The sequence below is a fragment of the Ursus maritimus genome, unplaced genomic scaffold, assembly GCF_017311325.1.
Source record: "Ursus maritimus isolate PB19 unplaced genomic scaffold, ASM1731132v1 scaffold_25, whole genome shotgun sequence".
In the NCBI taxonomy this organism is placed as follows: domain Eukaryota; kingdom Metazoa; phylum Chordata; class Mammalia; order Carnivora; family Ursidae; genus Ursus; species Ursus maritimus.
In genome coordinates this window covers 34,193,065-34,216,791 of record NW_024425008.1, presented here as the reverse complement: position 1 = coordinate 34,216,791, position 23,727 = coordinate 34,193,065, and the positions used below count along the sequence as shown (strand labels likewise).

Here is a 23,727-nt window from a genome sequence, read left to right as displayed (position 1 = left end):
GAAAGCAAGAGGATGGAGTGGGGAGTGTCAGCAATGTCAGAAGCTAAAGAGAGTTCGAAGTAAGGCAAATACTAAAAACAGGCCTTTGGATTTAACAAGTTAGGATTGCTGAGGTCCGGGGGTTCTAGGTGAAAAACAGTTTCAGGAGGCCAGTAAGGTGGAAATCAGATAACAGTAGTTTGAAGAGAACATCTGAGATAAATTCAAGAACCTAACAAAAATAGAGTACTGTTGTCGGTGACTTTATCTGTGAAGAAGGAAAAAAAGAGATAGTAGCCTTTTGGGGATCCAGTCCTAAGGGAAGGAGATTTTTGTTGGTTTTGTTTTCAAGGTAGGAAAATCTCAAATTTGTTTTGGGAAAAAAAAGAGATGGAACAGAAGAGAAGGAGTGGGGAATGGGGTCAAGAGCACAGAAAAGATAGGAGCACCTTCCCACTGAGTATGGTGGAAGGGAGGTGACATAGACAGGAGGACTATGGCAGTTCGAAGCGGTGGGGGCAGGGTGGGTATCTATGCTGCCCTTCTTACTGAAAATAAACCAGACTCTTCCAGGCTCCTGTTGGGAGGAGAATCTGTTGGTAGCAGTGCTATGACCCTAACTCTTCCATCTGAGATTGCTGCTCTCCTTAAGGCCCATTCATTAGTAACCATCACCACTGCCACCACTGGGCTAGGGCCAGGGCTGAGGAAAACTGCATTCAGCCAAGTACCTTGACCCAGTCCCCAAATGGGGCCATTTTCTGAAACCCAAGGGAGGGGGGGACAGGGAAGGCTTCCCAGGGGAGGTGATATCCAAGCCAAGACCTGAAGAGGAGTAGGGGTTGGCAAGGCAATGGGAGATTTGATTGGGGAGGAAGAGAGTGCATTCTAGCAGAAGACCTAGCATGTGCAAAGGCCCAGTCCTGAGAGGGCCCAGGGCATATTTGAGACTGCAGGTAGTTCAGGAGGCTGGATATAGGCTTCTAGGCAGGTGTGAGTAGAAGATTTAAACCAGGGTAAGATCATGAAAGGTCTTGCATGCTATGCTGAGGAATCTGAACTTCATTCAGAAGGCACAGGGGAGCCACTGAAAGGGTTTTCTTTTGTTGTTGTTGTTTTTAATTAAAAAATTTTTTAGGGGGCTCCTGGGTGGCTCAGTCGTTGAGTGTCTGGCTTTGGCTCGGGTCATGGTGGGTTCCTAGGATTGAGCCCCGCATGGGCTCCCTGCTCAGCAGGAGGCCTGCTTCTCCCTCTCCCATTCCCCTTGCTTGTGTTCCCTCTCTTGCCACCTCTCTGTCAAATAAATAAAACCTTTAAAAATTTTTAAAAAATTTTTAAAAATTAAAATTAATTTTTTAAAAATTAAAAAAAATTTTTTCAAAGATTTACTTGAGAGTGAGTGAGTGTGAGCTGGGGGAGGGGCAGAAGGAGAGGAAGAATCTTAAGCAAACTCCCCACTGAGCATGGAGCCTGACGCAGGTCTTGATCCCAGGACCCTGAGATCATGACCTGAGCCCAAATCAAGAGTCAGATGCTTAACTGAGTGAGCCACGCAGGCACCCCACTACTGAAAGGTTTTAAACAGAGAAGTAAACTGGGATTGGAACTACATCTTAGAAAAATGACTCTGGCTACATAATGGAAACTAGTTTGGAGGGAAACAAGCCGGAGGCAGGAGATCAGTTAAGAAGCAGTTGCAGACATTCTGTTGACAGATGATGGCTAAAATAAGAAGGTGTCAATGGGAAGAGAGGGAAATAGATAAATTCGAGATGTATTTAAGGATTAAGTGGTTAGTGGGCTGCAAGGGCCACAGGTGATGGAGAAATCAAGGATGACATCATGTTGCGGCTTGGCCACCTGGTGGGTGCTGGTGCCCATTTGCTGAGATGGGGGAGTAGTGGGGGCTACAGGCTAAAGGGGAATGAGTTCAGTGTTGGACATACTGAGTTTGAGGTGCCTGTAGGATGCCCAGGATGCCCAAGCGAAGGTGTCCAGTGGGCAGACATATTTTATAAGTCTGCAGAAAGAGCTGAACCTTCACTATAAAGTTGTCAGTTATCGATGTTAGTGGAGTAGATGAAATTACTCATAGGAAGTGAGAAGAGGAACCAGATGGAACCCTGAGAAAGGCTCTCATTTAGGGAACATGTCCAGGAAAAGGAGTTTTAGGAGGAGACTAAAGAAAGAACAGCCAGCAGTGGAGGAAGAAAATTTGAAGTGTTATGAATCCAAATAATTTGCTTTTGCAAAGTAACAGCTTGATCTCGGGGGTATTCGGTTCTTAACCCATCAATTTCAGACCCTGGGAATCCCTTCTGGGGTTTTAGTCTTCTTTCGGGGTAGGCCACCTTTTACACCCATTAGCAAATGGGAGTTCGCAGACTTCTGGGTGTTCTCGAGTTCAGAGAAGATGATCCCTTCCCAACCTTGCAGGTCTTGGCATCTTTCCTGAATGAGTGACATTGGAAATCTTACCTTTCAGAGAAGACCTAGCTCCCTGTGTCACAGGTGGATCCTGCCTTACACTTGCAGATCATACCCTGAGAGGGATAACTGTATCAGAATACAAGGTACCTATAACCTCACACAGGAAGTGGACACACACTAATGGGCAGGGAAAGGATGCTCATTATTTCTCAATAGGCAGCTAAGGAAGAGACTTTGAAGGGTGGTTTGGAGGAAGACCTGGGTTCAAATCCTAGGTCTGTCACTGACTAGGTGGTTATATTTGTCAAGTTACTTACCCTCGCTGATGATCAGTTCCCTCGTCTATAAAATGGAATAATAATGCTTTGTGAGGAGTCAATGAGTGTTGCATAATTCATCAGCATGCATGCCCATTTCTTATTTGTTAAAGAGAGAATACCTTTCTTCACAGGCCCGTGAGGCAGGCTTCCCTCTGACACAGTGTCAGCTGTCCTACCCTTTCTTGTTTCAAGAGCCCCTCCTCACAGCTGGGAGAGAACCAGCAGCCTGCCTGAGTCTTTGCCAAGGTCCTTGACTCCCCTGAGGACATACAGTTGAGGAAACTATCCCTCCAGAAGTCCTGAACTCCTCTTGTCTTTCCTCATGGCCTGAGAGAAGACTCTAGTAACCACTGAGGAGCTCCAACTTGTGTGGGAGCCAAGAGTGTTCCAGCCCTCTGCATTTTAGAGATGGGTTCTAGGGGAAAATACGGTTCTTTTCCTCTTTTATTTCAGGGCAAAAGGAAATGACATAATTATGTTGTAATACTGGGAATATAACAACATGTGGTCTGAGAAAGGCCCAGATTCTAAATGGATTGCCAGATGGAGGGGGCAATGGTGAGGCCACAGGAGGGCACAGAACTTGCTCCGAGTACGGCTTGGGAGCCAATTGGAGGGATTTGAAGGACGGTTTTCAGTTATTACTAGTGGCACTGTCTGGTGATTTCAGATGCACTGTGAGCGTGGTCTGCCTGTAGAGCTACGGCAGGGCACTTGCAGGGAGAAATCCTTCTCACCAGGCGAGCTGGGGAATGGCGTGACTCAGGGGAGCAGCCACTCAGCCAAGTGTGAAGTAGAGAAGGCATGTCCGAAGGTCAGAGAATAAGGACCAGAAGCTTAGCAGTAAATGTCAGGCTACTGGCTAAGGACAGGCACTTGTGTCTTATTTTAAGGCTCGCTCATCTCACATCGTCCCAGGCAAATTGGGCAAGAGACTTTGAGTTATAGGGATAGGACTGAGAAAAGAGTAGGAGATAGCAATTTCATTTGACAGTAACTGAGATTGGGTGTATCTATCTTCTCTTGTCTTCTAGAGAAGAGAAAGCCTGGGCGAGCTGGTGACCTGTGACTTCCTTAGCCTGGCGTAGGAAAGTTAACAGCCAGTGGCTTATAAGTGGCCAGAACAGTGGGATGAGCCAAGGAGAAACGTGAAAACAGCTCTGTGTTCTTGTTTAGATGGATGGTTATATGAAGGAATCTGCACAAAGCATCTAGCAAGGAGAAATGGCTTCAGAGAGACATTAGGAAATGTCGGAGTGGGGGGGACGCCTGGGTGGCTCAGTCGTTTAAGCATCTGACTCTGAATCTCAGCTCGGGTCTTGGTCTCAGGGTCGTGAGTTTGAGCCCTGCGTTGGGCTCCATGCTGGGCATGGAGCCTACTTAAAAAAAAGTCTGGATATTTGGGATATTTGATTATTTTGTTAAAGGCAATCCAAATGGTCTGTCAATATAACATATCAACCATATAGTGTTTTCTTTCTATGTGTCTCTATCAACTTTTTCTTAGTGTTGCAGGAAATAAATCAATATATTCTTGTTATTAAAAAAAACCTCAAATAAAACGGAAGTATACAGATTGGAAGATAGACCTCTTCATCACCATTTCACCTCTCTGCGCCATCTGATCCCCAGGCTCTCTTTGGCGGTAGCCACCATCAACATTTGGTATTCTTCCATTTCTTTTTTTTCCCCACCCACCCCCGCAGCATTTCAGCATACCCTCCCCACTAAATACACAATCCTTGGAAACCAGTGATAAGAGGAGCTTATTCATTCAGAAAGAATGAAAAGCTTAGAAATCATCCACTGACTAACGTGGTGCCAATGACCTTAAAAAAAAAAAAGTAGAAAAATGCAAAGGATTATTCCCTTGCGGTGACATGAGGTACATGCTTCTAGGGGCTAACTTATTCTACAACCTGAATACTGCTAGGAGGTTGGCAAAAACTCCTGGAGGAAGAAAGAACCAAACTGATTAACTTTATTCCCATGGGGAAGTATTTCTCTAAAATGATTACTTTGTGGGTAACCTCAATCCCAAAAAATTTTCAAAGAAAGTTGTTTCAAAACTGTGTGTCCAAAAAAAAAAAACCCAAACCCGTTAAAATACACAAAACTGTTGTGTTGGCAAGGAGGTGAAGAGAGTATACGCGATTGATACCCATCTTTATTTTTTATTTTTTTTAAAGATTTTATTTATTTATTTGGCAGAGAGAGACAGCCAGCGAGAGAGAGAACACAAGCAGGGGGAGTGGGAGAGGAAGAAGCAGATTCCCAGCGGAGCAGGGAGCCCGATGTGGGGCTCGATCCCAGGACCCTGGGATTACACTCTGAGCCGAAGGCAGAGGCTTAACAACTGAGCCACCCAGGCGCCCCTGATACCCATCTTTAGAGAATGAGTAAGGCCAGGGGTGGTGGTGCTTCTATTACTACGCCTGCACTTAAGCTTTGCAGAGACACATGAAACTGTGGGCAGAGATTAAGCTTCTGGGTCGCGTTATCACTGTGGCATTGTTTCAGACAGAAGAATGAAAACATAATCCACAGTGGGCTTCCAGACCCACGTATTTGGTAGACACCCCAATTCTCCCAGAAAGCATACTCTCTGTAAAGGCAGGAACCACATTCTGCTGGGCTTCAAAATGTTTTTCTCGGTTTTTCTATTAAGCATTTGCTGATATTCCCGAGAGGCTGTGCATGGACTCGAATGGACACCGTTTTCTTTTCCTGTCAGGGCAGTGTGTACACAGAGTACGGCCCCAGTGTCTGTGTGTGTGTGGCTCAGTCGTGGTCCCTTCTTAGCCCTACTGCTGCTTAGGAAATGGTCGCATGACCTTAGAATTTAAGAAACCCTGAGTTCAATAAAGGGTCCTGAAACCTTCCATGAGACAGTCACGGCCCGTAGAGAGTCCTGAGCAGTGACAACTGAGGTGGCCACTCAGGAGGCAGGGCTGCCTGGTGGGTACGGGCCTGGCTCTGTGGTGCGGGATTCCGGACCCGGTCCTGGCTCCGACACGTGCTCCGTGGTCTTGGTCACGTTACTTTGCTCTCTCTAAGCTTCGGTTTTCTCAAGTGTAAAAACGGCCATACGAGTAATATTTTCCTCATAGAGTCGCTGTGATTGAATAAGATTGTGCCTAAAAGCACTTGGTGCGTAACAAGTGCTCAGTAAATGGAAACCTGTCTCCAGACTTCTCATGAGCTTTCTGTGTCTTGTGAAGCTGCTACAGCATTTTCGGACGGAACTGTGTTGTGTGCAGTCGTGTTCTGGAGGCTGCTGCTATGTAGAGGCTGAACGTACGTAGCGTCCGAAACGTTCATCTCTTTCTAGATGGTTGTTGCACATGTAAATATGTGACTCGAGTACCGCAGTGCCTTAGATGCTCCTCGGGCGCCACTTGTAACACCTGCGAGTCCTAAGCTTGCATGCGCCACTGTCCTGATAGGATCGGTCTTCTGCCGGGGTAGGGTCAGGCTCCTCATTTTCTCCTTTCTGTTACAGTTTTACACCTGCGGTAGAGCTCAAGGACAAAGGAAAGAAAGGCAAAGCGATACACTTTGCTGAAACTGACGGTCCCGCTTCAGACAGGTACCTTCGCCTCCAACTGTGGCAGCGCTGCTGAGAGCGTCTCTCAGCAGAATGGCTCAGGTTGTCACAAATTCTAGGAAAATATCATTCCTGTTATCTGAGGTTGATGATGCAGGTGCCCCTTAAGGGAGGAACATGCACTGTTTCTCCATCATGGGAGGCAATACAGTAGTCCTGTAGATGTATCCCTGTGATAATTTGGCTCATAGCAAGTTTTCAGTGTTTTATACTTTTCTTAAAATGTGAAAATGGTAGCTACACCATAAATAGATTGTCTAAATAGATGATTAATAGGTGATTTAAATGATCTATTTTGGGTGGAATTGGTATTTATATTTTATATCAGGCAGTGTGCATTTCTCCTACTCCTAGCCTGGTCAATATAATGTTTAATAAAATGCATTCCAGAATTCTCCTCCATTAAACAAAACCCACTTTGGGTTTTGACACTCAGGCTCTCCTTAGTTTATAGTAAAAGCCTCACGTACCTCAGGATCAATGAAATACAACTGAAACCTTTCAAACCACAACTAGAGACTGTTCTATTCCAAAACAGGTTGACAGATAAAAAGTTTGCTTCAAGAGACGATAAGTCACCTAAAGCCTTAGAGAAACGAGGCCAGCAGGGCAATGTGACACTGCATGATGTTAAGTGTGAGTAAGTCTTTGGTCATCTTCACGTGTCCTGTCTGGAGTGAATCTCTGAGACAGCCCTTTGGCCCTCTCTCAATTGTCCATCTTGTCTCCTTTCAGTTGTTGCTTTGTTTCTGCTACAAGATACTGAGATGCAGCGGGTCTGTTCTTTCACAACGTTTGTGAGGTACGTGATGCTCATGAGACGTTTTAGATCTCTTATCCTCAATTGGAAGGAAGTCCAACTGATAAATGACGACAAATCTGGTTTTTGGAGAAGGGACATGGGACTGACTTTATGCAAGCCATCCCCTTGGGACTCAGTCTCCAAGACTGAGACCAAAGACAGGAAGCCAGAAGTCACAGGAGCCCAAAAGAAAGGCCCAGGGCAAGGAGTATGGAGAGCACGTTGTCAAAGTCCCATAAAGACATTATATTTATATAATGGTTAGAGGGTATTCTCTTTTACTGAAGATCAGTTTTCTCCATGTTTGGAGCCTCAGCAAGTACTAGGTATATGACTCTGGGTGAGCTTCTTGACCTTTCTAAGCCTGTTTCCTCAGGTACAAAATCGGAAGTAATTGTGTCTCTGTCTGGCTGGGTGGAAGGTGCTTCTCACGGCGCCGCACTTGTCAGTGCTCAATGAGAACTGGGTACCCAACGGTTGGCAGCCCTCCCACATTCCCTCAGCATTCAGCGAAGGCTGCTTGTGGCAAACTCCCGAAGCTATATTCCACAGCAGGAGCACGCACAGCCTGACTACAGGGCAGACTGGGGGCACTGGCGAGCCAGTGTCCCACAAGCAGCCTGCAGTCAGAGTTATGCTAGACGGAGAGCTGTACAAAAATATCCCAACTTCCTTCTGTTAAGGTAACTCAGAAGTTTTCTGCACTGGCTCCCAGAGCCCCCCACAGGACTGAACTGCGTTTGTCCACAGGGATAGTAAACTTGTTAACACCCGCTGTGTGGGCTTCCTTCCCTTTCCTGTCTCGCTTTCCTACCCCTCTACTGATGTTTCCTGTGAGCACTTCCTAAGTAAACTACTAACTCTCGCATCACAGTCTGTTTCTGGGAGAACCCAGCCTGGCACAGGCAGTTACTAACGTCGGGAAAAAAATCTGCAATGCTCATCTTCATCCGCTTGTCGAGGTATATATAGTTGAAGAAAGAATGCCAGTGAGAATTTGCATTGCTAGAAAGGAAGCAGCAAAAATCTCGTGAGAATATTTAGAAAGAAGACAAAGGCTTCTGGTTTTAAAACAAATGAGATGGATTGTGAATCAGTGCAACCTCCTAGAGCAAAACTGTGAAACTTTAATATGCTACACACCATGCCCTAGCAAGTTCACTCCTACAAACTCACTCAGAGACGTGGCCGTAAGGATAATCACTGCAGCAATGTCAATGATATTTTTAAAAGTTCTACCTATCCATCAATAGAGCACTAGTTAAATAAATTATGATTATGAGATATAGAATACTTTATCCGGCTTTTCAAAGAATGAGGAAAGTCAATACATAGTATCATGGAAAGAGGTCCATGCTAACCAGTTAAGTGACAAAAGCAAGTCGCAAAGACTTGCGTTTATAGAGCGTTATCTTCTTTGTTACCAAAGAAAAATTTAAGGCATATATTCATGCGTATGTATGTGCGTTGGTTGGGGAGGACCTTAAATGTAATTGTCTATGCTTTGAAAAGTTTAGGAACAATTCATTCCACTCTTAGCAGTGGTTGCTACTTGGGAGTAGGACGGTAGCAAAGGAGTGAGAGGACTTTTTACTTGACATATTTGTGTACATTTTTTAAACAGTGGAAAATATTATTTATATAATGAAAACTTCTTAAAAATTAAAACTAATTGATAAGCAAAACTGTATTTAGTGTGTGACCCCGTAAAAGGTTTGGTCACAAAAATCCGATTTCTTACATCTTCAATAGTATAGAGGATAGAATTTTAAATGGTAAATTAGTTGTGTGACAGGCATGATAGCATGTATTTCTACTTATTCTTATGTCGTGTGCCCATGTATTCTTAGGAAAAGTTTTATGTTTGAACTATGTTTATACTACATGTTAACTAACTAGAATTTAAATAAAAATTTGAAGAAAAAATATGTTAGCATTCATTTCTTTCTTTCTTTCTTTCTTTCTTTCTTTCTTTCTTTCTTTCTTTCTTTTTCTTTCTTTTCTTTCTTTCTTTCTTTTTTTTGTTTATTCTCCCCATAGGAATAAAAATCTTGACAATTTCCTCATGGCCTTGTTGTACTATTTATCTCATTACTTGGAAAAAAACTCACTGGAAAAGAAACCCGAAAGTTATATGGTGTAAGTAGGATTTTGTAGTGCACTTTAAAGTTTTATTATTGCCAATGTTAAAACTAGGGTAAAGAGATGATGGAAATTTTTAAAAATTTGAAGTATACAAAAACATTTTACATGGGAGTAGTTCATCAGATTTTAAAGCTCACTGAATAATTCACATGGTTTTTCTAGCAACAAAATATTCCAGAGAATATAGACCAGCACTGCCCAGTAGAAATGTAATGAGAGCCACATATGTAACTTAACATTTTTCAGTAGCTATATTTTTAAAAACGTAGAAGATAAAGGTGAAATTAATTTTAACAATGTATTTTATTTAATGCAATGACTCAAAAATGTCATTGTAACATGTAGTCAATATTAGAAGGTTATTGATGACACACTTTACTTTTTTTTGTAGTAGTCTTTGAAATCTGGTATCCGTATTATACTTACAATATACCTCAATTCAGACTAACCACAGTTAGTGCTCAATAGCCACATGTGGCTTCATGGCTACCATATTGGACAGTGCAGATAGAGATATTGGTTCTATGCTTTTTATGCTTATGAGAGTCTTGCTAGGGCTTTTGTAAGCATCGAGTGAAAAAAGCTAAGAATTAAAAAAATTAATAGATATCTAGACCAAAATGATATTCCAAATCACAGAAGCAAACAAGATTTCTTAGGCTACATAGGAAGCCTAAGAAATACATTTAACTGCTTTAGGCAGAGGTGGCTCAGAGCTGTACAGGGCAAGAATCTGGGAACTCGGAGTCCGGAGCAGGACAATGCCTCTCAGGCTTGGTGACCTTTTGCAAGCCATGGAACTTTCCAAGTGCCCAGGCTGCCCTCCCCAGTATGTGTGGAACCAACCCAATGATTGAGCTGTTAGAAATGCTGTTAGAGTCATCAGTTTGTTGCTGTGGAATGTTTTTAAGATGCAAAATCCTTGTGTACAACCAAGCAGTTTGAAAAACATTTTATGGATAGATAAATGTATCTGGACAGCAGTTTTGTAAAGAACCAGATAAATAATTCAAACACTGCTGCTCCAGTGAAGCCATCATAATATACCACCTCCATGTTATTTCAGGGCTGCATTCACAGCAGAGCAGCCAGAGATCATGAAGTGCTTCTGTGGTGGCAGGCAAAAGGGCTCAGCCAGCTGGAGGCTCAGAAGGTTCGAGGAGTCTTATCATCCCCCAAAAGAACTTACTAGACTTCGGCAGCTCCAGAGCTTATATTTTATGTGGTGTTTTCTAATTCTGAGGGTTACTGCTAGTCTAGCAGAGACATACATTTCATTTCTAAATTTATAGGAATAGGTAACAGAGAAAAAGGTTTCTTAGTTGTTTTTGAAATACACTAAAACTTACTAGAGCACCATGGTATAAGGTAGACTTTCTTAGAAGGAATCAGTTATGGAATGACAGAGAAAAATCCAAGCCTTAAAATGATTGGTTCTATGGTGTGATTCCAAAATAATTAGACTAACTTTTCACTTTCAGGCTTCCAGTAGTCAGTTTATGTATAATAGAAATAAATACAGATTGTATTGAGATATCTGGACTTAAATAACTTTAAGAAAATAATTGATTTCAGTCAGACTAGTGAGGTAGAACAGGGATAATAGTAGTATCTACTTTACAGAGTTATTGTCCAGATTAGATGAGATAATGCATATTATCTTAACCCAGAGGTTGCCCCTTGGGAGGAAAGCCTACAACCCGTGAGAGAAGAGCTAAAAGGGGTACATAGGTACACGTTGGTGGTTTTAGATGATTAAAAACCCCAATTCCAGAAGAAAGAGCCTTCTCCCCATTTTACAGATGAAGAAGCTAAGGCTCAGAAAGGTTGAGGAGCTGGCTGGAGACTTGCCTGGTTAGTGGTGGAGCTGAGATGGGAGCCCAGATCTCTTGAACTCTCCAGCCTGTGCTTCGGCCTCTGTGCAGTGTGTCCACCAGCCCCTCCCAGTCAGCTGAGCTCTCTGTTATACAGAGTTTATCCATTTGTAATTCAGATTTGTAGCTTCTGTACAAAGGCAAAATTAACGCAGTTTTAAAAACATCGTAAGTACTTTTCAAGTTATTATATCTTCATAATGATAATTTTTAATGGTGGCATGACTGTCTATCAAGCTAATGTGTGTTATTGACTGACTTACCAATTAAGAGGCAGTATAGTATGTATATTGGTCAAGGGTATGGACTTGGTGCTGGAATAAATCCTGTAGGGACTCATATGTTAAGTTAATAAATGTCAAGTCCTTAAACAGTACTTGGCTGTATTACTACTCCTTTTTCCCCTCCATTTTATATATTTTTGGGAGTTGCCAGTTTTCCTGATAGACAAATAGTTAATTGAATATTATTGAATTGAATAAATTGAATTGAATAAATTGAATATTCAATTGAATAAGTGGAATATTATTGAATATCTTCATGCATTAGATTTTCCCCTTAATTTTGGATACTTTTTTTTAAGAAGGACAAATTTCCAGGAGAGGTTATTGTACCCAAGTTCATGGTCAATTGTATGGCACTTGAAATTATTATCAAGTTTTTCCCAAAGGAGTATACTTGTTTTAAATGCCAGGCTCTACTCAGACCTACTGAATCAGGATCCTGGAGAGGGGATGGCATTAGGAATCTGCACTGAGCGAGTATCCCAGGTGATTCTTAGATACATTTAAACTTACAAACCAGTGGCCTAAAAGTTTCAAAGCATTTTTTTCATTGTTGTTTTGTTTTCAAAAGCAAAAGAGGCATATTAGCTACTGGCAGATGTGGCAAAGTACGGGTGAAGGGTAAGAGAAGGCTGGGGCTGCTGAAGGAAACAGGGAGGTGGCACAGTGATGGGCATTGGTGTGCAGGTGGGTGCAGGTGTTTGGATTATACGAATTTTGGGCATTTAAAGTTGGAACTCACTTTATCTATTCCGGAAACTCATTTCATTCCAGTGACTCACAAGCCTTCTTACCGCATGTGATAACATTTTGTGCTTTGAAATATCTCTGTTATCCTTAAACCCCTTCCTCCACAGTGTATCCTCCTGTGGTCAGTCTAGTGGTAAACATCAGAAGGGGCAGTGATTTGTCCCTGTTGTTTAGAGTGCATTTCATGGGGTTTAAATCTTTCTGAAAATTAAAAGGCAGATAAAAAGCCAATGATACTCAATTTTTCAGTAGCAATCATTGGAATGTATTGTTAGCAATATTGTTTCCTACGATGTTGTACTGCAAAAACTCTAAGATTAGGCTCCAAACATGCTGTAACCTGCGGACAGGTTTTCTTCTGGAAAGTTCATTTGCAGTTCTACGGGAACTGGGGTAGTGTTTTCACAGGGAAGCAAGGTTATTGTAATTGGTGCCAAAGTTCCCAGAGGAGTGGTCCACACATGCTTTCCTACTGAGAGTAGGGAAGCATTGAGGAGGTCGAACATTGAGCCTTCAAACTTAGCAGTAACATCGGGAACCCAGGGGACGCGGAAGGGAGAGCGTCTGCATAGCTCTTTCAACAAAACGGCAGGGAAGTGGGCTGCTAGCTGCCTCAGAAACCAATGTAGGTAATTTGTTAGTTGAGCTGCTCTAGATAAATTAGGACCGCCTATATGTAAAATTAAGGATACATACTATGAAGAATCTATAAAAAAGTGAAAATTCACCGTAAACTTGAGATGCTGATTACAATGATAAATATCAAAGGGCTTGGAGGCCCTCCCTCTGCCATAACTCAAGTCGAATAAACGAAAGGATGAGTGAGATGTGTTGACTCACTTCTATTTCTTTCAAAATAGTTTACACTTCTGACTGTCCGCTAATTAATATTGACATTTGCCCAAATGAACCCAAAGGACCATTTTCTTTTCAGGGGCCTTGTAGAGAAAAAAGAGCTGGAATTGGTTGTAAGTAAGTTAGAGGCGGCGCAGAAGTACTTGGCACAGAAGTACTGCATCCTCGTCCTGGGCTTGGCCATGCCTGATAAGCATCACATGTGCTGCGGAAAGTAAGTGCGCACTTAACAACTTCATGAGAGCTCACGGGTTTATGCACTCATATCCGGAACACCCTTAAATTTGACTTTTGTGCCCTTGCGAAAGTTTCCTTTTTGGTTGTACACGATAACTGGGCTCAGGTGAGACTCTGCCCCAAACACACGTGATGTCTTGTTTGAGAAAACCGAGTGTGGGAAGAATCCCAGAATCGACACCGCCTAAGTTTAAAAGACTTTCCTGTCAGGATGTACTGGCTCAGTGGGATCTCGCTCTCAACCTGGAAGGCTTCCTGCTGCCGACCAGGGCCCCATGGCTGCCTGGGGCAGGAGGCCTGGTGATGGGCCAGGTCGAAGGGGGCATCGGGGGCGTCCCCTGCCCTTTCGCTGCTCATTGTGTAGCAACAACAGCCGTGGGTACAAGCTAGTAAGGTGGGGGTCATAAGATGATGTTGTTTGTGGGGAGATAATCTTTGCCTTACGATGACAGTCTATATATTACTGTAATTAAAACCGAAGTGTCTCGTGGGGCACCGGGCTGGTTCAGTCGGTGGAGCCGCACCTCTTGATCTCGGGGTTGTGATTTCGAGCCCCACCTTGGGTGTAGAGATTAAAGTCTTAAAAAAAAAAAAATGTGTTGTATCAGAGGAGAGTTTAGAAGCATCGAGGGAAGCCTCCGATCCTTAACACCCCCCCCCCAATCTCCTCTCTGAGTGGTTTTATAACAGGTTGAAGAGCCACACGACAGCTGAGACCAGAACTCTTATTTTTAACTTCATAGGAAAAGAACAGAATTCGTGGTTTCTCTCTGCATTCCCCACGTTTTCCAAATACAGATATTTCCATATGCTCTGTTTATGTTCTACGTTTTCTGTGTACCTTATTCTGTTATTCTGCTTACAGAATTTCACCTCCCACTTTGAATAGCAACTATAGTTATTCTGCCGTGTAATATACCACTTTGTCTCACCATTCCTTCTGTGCACGCTTCTGTGATTTCAGTTTTTCTGTGGTGGATATCTTTATATAAATTACTTTGTCTATTTGAGCTATTTACTTATGGCTTATTACCCAGAATGTATTTACCTAGAAGGCGTCAGTAGTTTTCTAGCTCTTGTTACGTATTGCCAGATTGTTCTCCAAAAAGGCTAAAACATTTTGTGTCACCATAAGCAATAAGCATACCTAGCTCTATTAGTTTAATACTTTCGATAGCTTAAAGTTGTAAAAAAAAAAAAAAAAAAGCTTAAAGCTATTTTATTTGACTTTGAATATCTTTCATGACTGTGGGGTCTGTGCTCTTTTTCTGTGCAAAATAATTTATTGCCTGTTTATTATATTCTTATTAAAATTAATTACTGCCTTATCTAGTTTTAAGCATTTATCAACTGGAAAGTGGGTATTTGTATAATTTATGTTTCATATAGCAAGACTTGGCCATTTGTTTTTCTAGTTTGTTGCTGTCCTTTGATGCTTGTTTTTACACATTATGAAAATGTTAAAAATCTTTATTTGAACACTTCTACCTTGTTTCTGATGCTATTCAGTAGTCATACAAGTTCATCATCAGCTTCACAGTTTCTTATTCAGTCACTTTAAAATTACTTTTTCTCAGGGGTTCCTACGTGGCTCAGTCAATTAAGTGTCCTAACCTTGATTTCAGCTCAGGTCATGATCTCAGGGTCATGAGATTGAGCCCCAAGTCGGGGTCTGTGCTGGGCATGGAGCCTACTTGGGATTCTGTCTCTCCATCTCCCTCTGCCCTTGCCCCCCCTTTTAAAAAATTACTTTTTCTCAATTTAACATTACTCTAATTTCTTCTGTCTTCTAAGTGTCACTTCAAATTGAGAAAACTAGAATTTGTGGCTTGTGTTAGTCAGCTTGGGCTGCCATAACAAATCACTACAGACTGAATGGCTTAAACAGCAGAAATTTATTTTTCATAGTTCTGAAGCCTGGAAGTCTGAGATCAAGTGGCTAGTATTGTTGAGTTCTGGTGAGGGCCCTCCTCCTGGCTTGCAGACAGCTGCCTTCTCACTGGGTCCCTCCATGATGGAAAGAGAAAGCCCTAGTCTCTCTCTAGTCTTTTTTTTTTTTTTTAAGATTTTATTTATTTATTTGACAGAGAGAGACAGCCAGCGCGAGAGGGAACACAAGCAGGGGGAGTGGGAGAGGAAGAAGCAGGCTCTTAGTGGAGGAGCCTGATGTGGGGCTCGAACCCAGAACGCTGGGATCACGCCCTGAGCCAAAGGCAGATGCTTAACTGCTGTGCTACCCAGGCGCCCCTCTCTCTAGTCTTAAAAGGACACTAAGCCCATCATGGGGGCTCCACCCTCATGACTTCATCTGAACCTAATTACTTCCCCAAAGCCCCACCTCCAAATGTTACCATCATACTGGTTTTTAAGGCTTCAACATACGAATTTGGGATGGGGGCGGCGGCGGGGGTGGGGGGCACAAACATTCAGTCCACAAGGTTAAAAAAACCTACTCTAAGGCACCTGGGTGGCTCAGTTGGTTAAACGTCTGCCTTCAGCTCAGGTCATGATCCCAGAGTCCTGGGATTGAGTTCTGTGTTGGGCTCCCTACTCAGCGGGGAGCCTGCTTCTCCCTCTCCCTCTACCCCTCCAGTGCTTGTGCTCTCGCTCTCAAATAAATAAATAAAATCTTAAAAAAAAAAAAAAAGCCCTACTCCAAAAAAACCAAAAAACACAAAACAGAAAAACACCTACTCTAAAAAAATAATTGTACTGGCAGTATTTAATGTTTAATTTTTAGAGATTTTTATTTTTAAGTAATCTGTAGACCCAGTGTGGGGCTCAAACTAACAACTGTGAGATCAAGAGTTGTATGCTCTACTGAGCCAGCCAGGCACCCTTACTGTTTAATCTTTAAAAGTATATGCGCAGGGGCACCTGGGTGGCTCTGCTGGTTAAGCATCAGATTCTTGATTTTGGCTCAGGTCATGATCTCAGGGTCTTTGGGATTTAGTGCCTCTGGCTCAGCCCAGCAGCAAGTCTGCTTGAGATTCTCTCCCTCTCCTTCTGTGCCTCCCTCCCGCTCATGCACGTTCTCTCTTTCAAATAAATAAATAAATCTTTAAAAACATTAAAAATAAAACAATAAGGATGTGCAGTGCAGAATAATTTTGAGATTAAAAAAACCCAAACTATGAATAATTATATCATAATTACAGATTTTACTGTATCTTTTAGTTCTCTGGATATAGAACCTATGCTTATGTTATTATACTTTTAATAGTACATTTTTATTACAATGTAATTTTTATACAAACTTTTAAAGGACTCGTTATGTTTTGAAAGATATGGATTACCTCAATTTAGTACTGGCTCATCTCCGGGAGGTGCTGGTCTTTTTGTCGTTGTGTCCAACATCACCTGCTTTTCTCCTGCCTGTTGGTTGGGAAAGAATCAGTTTAGAGCTCACCACACGCCACTCGCATAACAAATTCCATACCGGTCATAGAGCCGAACAAAGGATATCAAGGAAAACAGATTACAGCATGTTTTTTGCCAATAAAAGTTGTTAATTGGCCATGGGCGTTGATTATGTCCTAGAATGGAGTTTATATTGTTCTTTTGGCTATTTTTATCTAGAAGGTGAGGACAGTTTTTTCACCAGTTAGGAGTGATTACCTGATTTTAATATATCATTCTTTCACTTCCAATGTGAATAAGCTAATATTCCCATGAGAACATTCTTGTGTATTTTCTGACTTTTCTCTCTGATATATGCACACTTAATATTGTACTAGGACACCTTACGCTGTTTGTCTCTGGAGTTAAATTAGAGATTTCAGAAGAACCAGCAATTTGGGGGCTGTTAATTTAGTGCTTTCATGTTTCTTGAAAAGTAGGAGGACATGCCTTTGTATTCTAAATACATCTGTAAAATCCTGATACGCAAAAGCTTTGGCACGATTTTGACGAACGTGTTCAGTAAAAAATCTCTGTGTTTTCCAGGATAGATAAGAAAACCTCTTCATGGCACAAGCTATAGAATTAGATCTATTCTTTGGTTATGGCCAGTTCCGGCTCCACCCCCACCTCTGTCCTAGGATTTCTCCCTCAGATTTCAACCCCCCTCCTTTGCTCTCAGTGCAAGCTGTTGCCTGATGGGTGACCAGAGAGGCTGGCATAGGGATGAGCATACAGAGAGAGGGGTCTCTTTGAAGCTCAGGTTTATAAATCATCCTTAAGTCCCACTCCCCACCCCCACCCTCAGAGTCACAGTCAATAAAGCCTCTTTCCCCTCTCCCAAACACATTCCTTTGACGTTCTGTTCCTTTGTGCAGAGTAGGCCTTGGCCTTCGTTTAAACCTGATTTCATCCAAAGCAGCAGGGGTTAAGTGGGAACAAACTTTTTTTTCTCTAGGACCTCAGGACGCTATGGGCCTGGCTTATTTTTTTCCCCCCAGGAAGGACTGAAAATATGATATACTTTCCTCATTTTGGTTTAGAGCTGAGTCTAATGTAGCAAGAAGGAATAAGAAAGCACCATAACAGGCCACTGAAAATCTCTGGATCTATCACCAGGCTGGCTTTCCCCCCTTTTCTGTGCCGTTTGCCTTCACAGGTGAAATGTACAGCATTTTTGCTGACTAGCATGGTAGCCACTTGCCACATGTGGCTGTTGAGCACTTGGAATGTAGCTGGTCCATATTTAAATGTGCTATAAATGTAAAATATACACTATACAAACAAGTTTAAACAAAATAGCTCCTTAATCATTCTGAAATGTTGATTACGTATTAAAATGATAATATTTCAGGGTTTGGACACAATAAGTATATTTTAAAAATTAATTCCACCTGTTTCTTTTTACTGTGGCCACCAGAAATTTTAAAATTACATTTGTGGCTTGCATTATATTTATCTTGGATTTTGCTATTATGAAGTTTATTTCAATATGTGGAGGATTTGGAGTGTTTAAATATGTTTCTTATGCTCAGTAAAATTTTAAATTTATAGTCAGTTTATAATTATTATGTACTTACTGTAAAAATTATAAAGTAAAATTAAAAAGAAGATAAATGGCCCAAAATTCACCAAGAGAGGAATTTGCAGATTTAAACTAGGAGGTTCCCAAATGTGCTTATTATCTGCCTCCGTTTCCGGGACTCATTTCAGGTTCGTATGCAGAGCTAAATCAGAATGGTAAGAAGAAACCCATTACCTTCCATACTTGATTTCTGTGGGGTAGGCTCCATCAGTTTGCTTTGGGCTTTAAGGGAGAAAGAAGTCCCAGTTTTATGGTAACTTGAGGGGACAGGGAAGAGGTTCATGGTATCTTCTCTTCTAACATTTAAAAAGAGAAGAAGAGGGGCACCTGGCTGGCTCAGTCAGAAGAACATGAGACTCTTGGTCTCAGGGTCATGAGTTGAAGCCCCATGTTAAGTGTAGAGATTACTCAAATAAAATAAAATTTAAGAAAAAAAGGGAGGGGGGCACCTGGCTCAGTCAGTTTAGTGTCCAGCTGTTGATTTCGGCCCAGGTTGTGATCTCAGGGTCATGAGACAGAGCCCTGCATGGGTCTCCGTGCTGGGCGTGGAGCCTGCTTAAGATTCTCCCTCTGCCTCTCCCCAGCCCTCCCTGTGCGTGCTTCCGTGTGTGCACACACACACACACACTCTCTCTCACTCAAAAAAAAAAAAAAAAAAAAAAAAAAAGATAAGAAAAAGAAAAGAGAAGGCGCTCCTGGGTTGGCTCAGTTGGTTGTGTCTGCCTTTGGTGCAGGTCGTGGTCTCTGCGTCCAGGGAGCCAGCCCCACATCCAGCTTCCTGCTCAGGAGGGAGTCTGTTTTTCTCTCTCTCTCCCTCTGTCCCCACTGTTCATTCTCTCTCTCTCTCTCCCAAATAAATAAATAAAATCTTTAAAAAAAAAGAGAGAGAGAAGAGGAGAAAGTGCGTGTTTCCTGCACAATCGCTCTGTCCTTTCAAAACCTCGCTAAGATGGTGCTGGTTTGAGTTGTGCAAACCCAAGTGCCACTCTAAATCTTCTGCCAGAAGGCAGGCTGACTTAGTATTCCAAAAACCGAGTTTGGTTGGTTTTGGCAGCAGCTTGGCAGGTGTGCATGATGTCTGGCGTCTGCCGCAGTGGCCGTGGAAGGGTGGAAATGCCGCATAAGCGCTCCTGTCAGGTGCAGATGGCAGGTGGCACAGAAGGATGCGGAGACTTGTCCGGAAAACTGCTGGGCTCTGGAGTTTGATGTTTTTTTTTTTTTTTTTTAAGATTTTATTTATTTATTTGACAGAGATAGAGACAGCCAGCGAGAGAGGGAACACAAGCAGGGGGAGTGGGAGAGGAAGAAGCAGGCTCATAGCGGAAGAGCCTGATGTGGGGCTTGATCCCATAACGCCAGGATCACGCCCTGAGCCGAAGGCAGACGCTCAACCGCTGTGTCACCCAGGCGCCCCTAGAGTTTGATGTTTTCAATCTGCAAACGAATCTAAAGGAAAAGCTTGTTTCCCTAGCATTCTGGTTACAGGGACAAATGTGGAGCTCTGACAGGCCCGAGTTTTAGTATAGACTCTGTCCCGAATTACATATGTCGTTGCACCTCAGTCTCCTCAACTGTAAAGTGGGAATGATAATGCTGACTACCTCCTAGAAATCTTATGAGGACTCAGTATGATCGTGTGAAGGGCTTAGCGTAGGTACTTGGCACCTGGTCCGTACTTGGTAAACGTGCACTGTAATGATTGCCTTACTTCCTTGTTGAAGACTTGCACGTGAGGAAACCCGTGTGTGAATGAAGAGGCTGCAGGAAGGGAGGGATCTGCCCCGGTAGAAGCTGAACCAGTGCTTCAGTGTTTCCCCCAAATGGAGGGCTAATTTGGGCCCACACAGATCATGAAGTCCCTTTGAGAAGGCTGGAGGTCCTGAGGGGTTTGGGTCATCTTCCCCAGACCACTGGCGTTCAGGATGGTTCTTGAAAGCCTGATAACAAGGGCCAGTCCTGGGAGTCTGTTACTCAGAGGAAGTCCCAAGCAAAACTGGAAGCAAATCCAGGATCAGCCTTGGAGTGCCTGGGTCTCGCCTTGGCCCCTTGAGCGATCAAGTGATTGCAGGTGCACAGCCCTCTCCATCAATTCTCAAGTCCTCCACAGGCCATGCCTGCTGTCCTAAGGCCAGGAATCAGAGCTAGAATAGCCTGTATTGGGGGAGGGGGGCCAAGTTCAGTAAGTGTGCCCATGCGGTACAGTATCCTTACCACTGAATTTGTGTTGCAAGGACTCTTGAGCAGATGCCTGCCTCTAACAGACAAGGCTCAGTGTATATACCACATCCAGAAGGAAGAGCGTACTGCTGTCCCCAGTCAACTGCAAGTTTTGTGTAAAGATTTTTTAAATCTTTTTGTTTAAGATTTTCAAGATGCTTATTCTTTGTCTTTTTCTCCGTTTTAGACTTTCTCCTTAGTTCTCTATTTCCCTACCTACTGACACCCCATGTTACCTCTTTACCACCTTTCCGCTCTCCTTCCTCCCCAACACTCACATCACCAAAAACATTCATAAGAATACATTTCCTGCTGGCTTGTGTATCCTCAATTTATATTGATTAACTTTTGACCAAATACTCTAGGGGTTTTGATCTGGATAACCTAAAGAAGTTGAAGAAAAAGATAGTGGGACTCATCATAATGCCTTTGGCTAGCATTAATGTAGCTAAATAGCCTTGGGGCCGTAGGTATTGATCCTGCCAGGAGGTCTTTTGAAGATAGGGGCTTGCCTAGATCACTGAGAGATTGAACTTCCCTCTCAACCTATAGTTTTGATTTGTTATATTGCAGGGAGAAAATATCAGATACACAAAAAGACTGGAAATTCTTTGAGGTGAGTCATTTACATTTTGGGGCTTTTCTCTTTCATATGAAACATGAAGTATACCAATAACCAATAGCTATTTCTCAGGCACTTGTTTTTAGTGAATATCTTCTTAAAAGGATGCTAATAAACTGTATGCCATATCTTTAATTTTTGGTCTCGTTTTCCTCCTGCAAAGGTGAGTACATGTGTGATTTTCTACAGCTTTTCAGGAATGTGGAGAAATGGGGTCATCTGGGTTTGCATCTGATTAGGAGTGTTATATAGACAGGTGGGAGTTTTTACTGTCACAGCCATGGGTCGTGATTCTTGTCTGTTTTCTGTCGTAGTCCTTTTATACTTTCTGTACGTATGTAGCTTGGATTGTCTTCCGACGTCAACACTTCACAGAGATTGAGGAAGAAATAGGGAGGCTCTTTCGTACCGATATGTTCAACATTCCTCGGAGAAAGCGCGAGGATGAAGAATCAGGGGGGGAAAAGAAACGCATGACTTTTGTGCAATTCAGGTATGACCTTTTGACTTTCCAAAGCTCAGGGACATTTCTAGAAAGCAGGATGATGTAATCTAAATGTCCCCTCTCCCCACCCCAGGCAAATGATGGCAAAACGCCCAGCGATTAAAAAAGCCATTAACATGCGCTCTCCAGTTATGTCTACTCTGCTGCCATCTCTCAGAGAAAAAGCTCAGAATGTCTTTGAGAAAAAGAATCATCAAAGAGGCATCAAACTCCCAGCACAGATGCAAGAGCACCTGGAAAGTCTGGACTCTGTGCCCATGCCAACGTAAGTGGCCCAAGGAGAGAGAAAAGAGCCTCCGGTCATGTCCTAGGTTGGGCCAGGAGGCGTAGGGGCTCAGAGACCGCGCCTCGTCCAGAAAGTTGAACAAAAATGAGAGCCACCTTCTTATCCACCCCTCTCCTCTCCACCTTCCTTTCCCAGGCAGCTCTTGGTACACCCAGCTAGACTAGAAAATATTGCTAGAAAGTTATGCTAGACTTCAAATAGCTCTAATTTGGAAGAGGGAGTAGCTGACTTTGTAAGGCTGAGGTTTCTCCATTAGAAGAACCATCTCTCGGAAATGTGGGAAGGTTACTGTGGGCTGAGTTCTTGGACCCATACTTAAGACCACAAAGGGGGTTCATGGAAACAGGGAAAACTTTAAAAAATATATGTGTGTGTGTGTGTGTGTGTGTGTGTGTGTGTGTGTGTGTGTATGTGTAGCTTTGGTGTACACACACACACACACACACGCAAGCACAGTCACAACCATACACCTTATTCTTTGGCCTCACTGCTTCAGCTATACCAATAATTTCTTTTCACAGAGTTGGCATCTTGGGGGAGCCTCGATGTCTGTTCAACCCCCATACCCTTCTCCCTCTTGAACCAGAGGAAAACACAAAACCGGCTGGGAGACATTCTTCCCTGATAGAAAGAAATAACGTGAAGATCCAGGATACACCGAACTTAGTCATGAGAACACTGTCCTCTCAAACAACATTCCCTAAATAAGCGGGTACATTCCATTTCTGTAATTAAGTCCCTGTATTTGAAGTAAACTACTTTGACTTAATCACTTTATATAGGACTAATATTTATTATTATTAAACTTTTTAAATTGTTCAAATTATTTTGTTAAAAGTTCAACAGTAGGCAATTAAAGAATCTCAAAAAGCTCTTGAAAAGCTCGCTTTCCTGTATTTACTAGTTTGCTGTCTTATTTACTTCCTTGGCTTCTCTGACTGTTCAGAGTAATATATTAGGACATTTGGCCAGTGTTCTAGTGGACTAGTGAAGAAACATCCTGTGTATTTGTTCCTAAGTTCGTTTTTACTGTATGAGTAAAAGTTTACAGTTTACAAAGCAACAGACTTGAATGAGTAGCCTTTGATGTTTTTTAAGCAGGTGAATTGTTAAAGATTACTAAAGGTTTTTTTGGTTTTGTTTTGTTTTGTTTTTAAATATTTGGCAATTAAGTGATGAAAAGGCGAGCTACCAACTGGGAGAAAATATGGGCAAAACTCATAACTAATAGAGGACTTGAATGCAAAATATACAAAGAACTCTTAAAAATTAACAATAAGAAAAGCATCCAATGAAAAAATGGGCAAAAACCTTATATAAGGAGACACCTTACTGTGGTGCCTGTGTGGCTCAGTCGTTAAGCGTCTGCCTTCGGCCCAGGGCATGATCCCAGAGTCCTGGGATCGAGCCCCGCATTGGGCTCCCTGCTGTGCTGGGAGCCTGCTTCTTCCTCTCCCACTCCCCCTGCTGTGTTCCCTCTCTCGCTGGCTGTGTTTCTCTCTGTCAAATAAATAAATAAAATCTTAAAAAAAAAAAAAGACACCTTACCAAAGAAAATATACACACAACAAATAAGCATATGAAGAGATGTCCACAATCATTAGGGAAGGCAAATTTAAAAAGTTATGAGATACCACTACACACCTATTAGCTGGTGAGGTTGCAGAGCAAAGGAACTCTTATTCACTGCTGGGGGAATAAAAATGAGGCAGCCACCTTAGAAGATGATTTAGAAATTTCTTTATGTTTCTTACTTTTAAGTTTCTTAAAATTCATATGAAAATGTAAGAGATCCAGATAAGTAAAACAATCTTGCAAAAGAACAAAGTT

At 42.5% G+C, this 23,727-nt stretch overlaps 1 protein-coding gene across 2 annotated transcripts in view; it reads left to right on the top strand.

Moving 5' to 3' along the window:
* Positions 1–23,299, top strand: part of PPP1R36 (protein phosphatase 1 regulatory subunit 36) — a 29,501-nt gene extending 6,202 nt beyond the window's left edge. The window contains exons 3-11 of one of the 2 annotated variants that reach the window (XM_040641796.1): positions 6,232–6,318; positions 6,875–6,972; positions 7,072–7,138; positions 9,179–9,277; positions 13,126–13,260; positions 21,058–21,100; positions 21,421–21,599; positions 21,685–21,876; positions 22,419–23,299. In XM_040641796.1, the coding sequence (XP_040497730.1) occupies positions 6,232–6,318; positions 6,875–6,972; positions 7,072–7,138; positions 9,179–9,277; positions 13,126–13,260; positions 21,058–21,100; positions 21,421–21,599; positions 21,685–21,876; positions 22,419–22,605 (1,087 nt within the window). In that variant the 3' untranslated portion in view covers positions 22,606–23,299. The remainder of the gene's footprint in view (positions 1–6,231; positions 6,319–6,874; positions 6,973–7,071; positions 7,139–9,178; positions 9,278–13,125; positions 13,261–21,057; positions 21,101–21,420; positions 21,600–21,684; positions 21,877–22,418) is intronic. The other variant, XM_040641797.1, reaches the window with a different exon arrangement.
* The last annotated feature ends 428 nt before the right edge of the window (positions 23,300–23,727 follow it).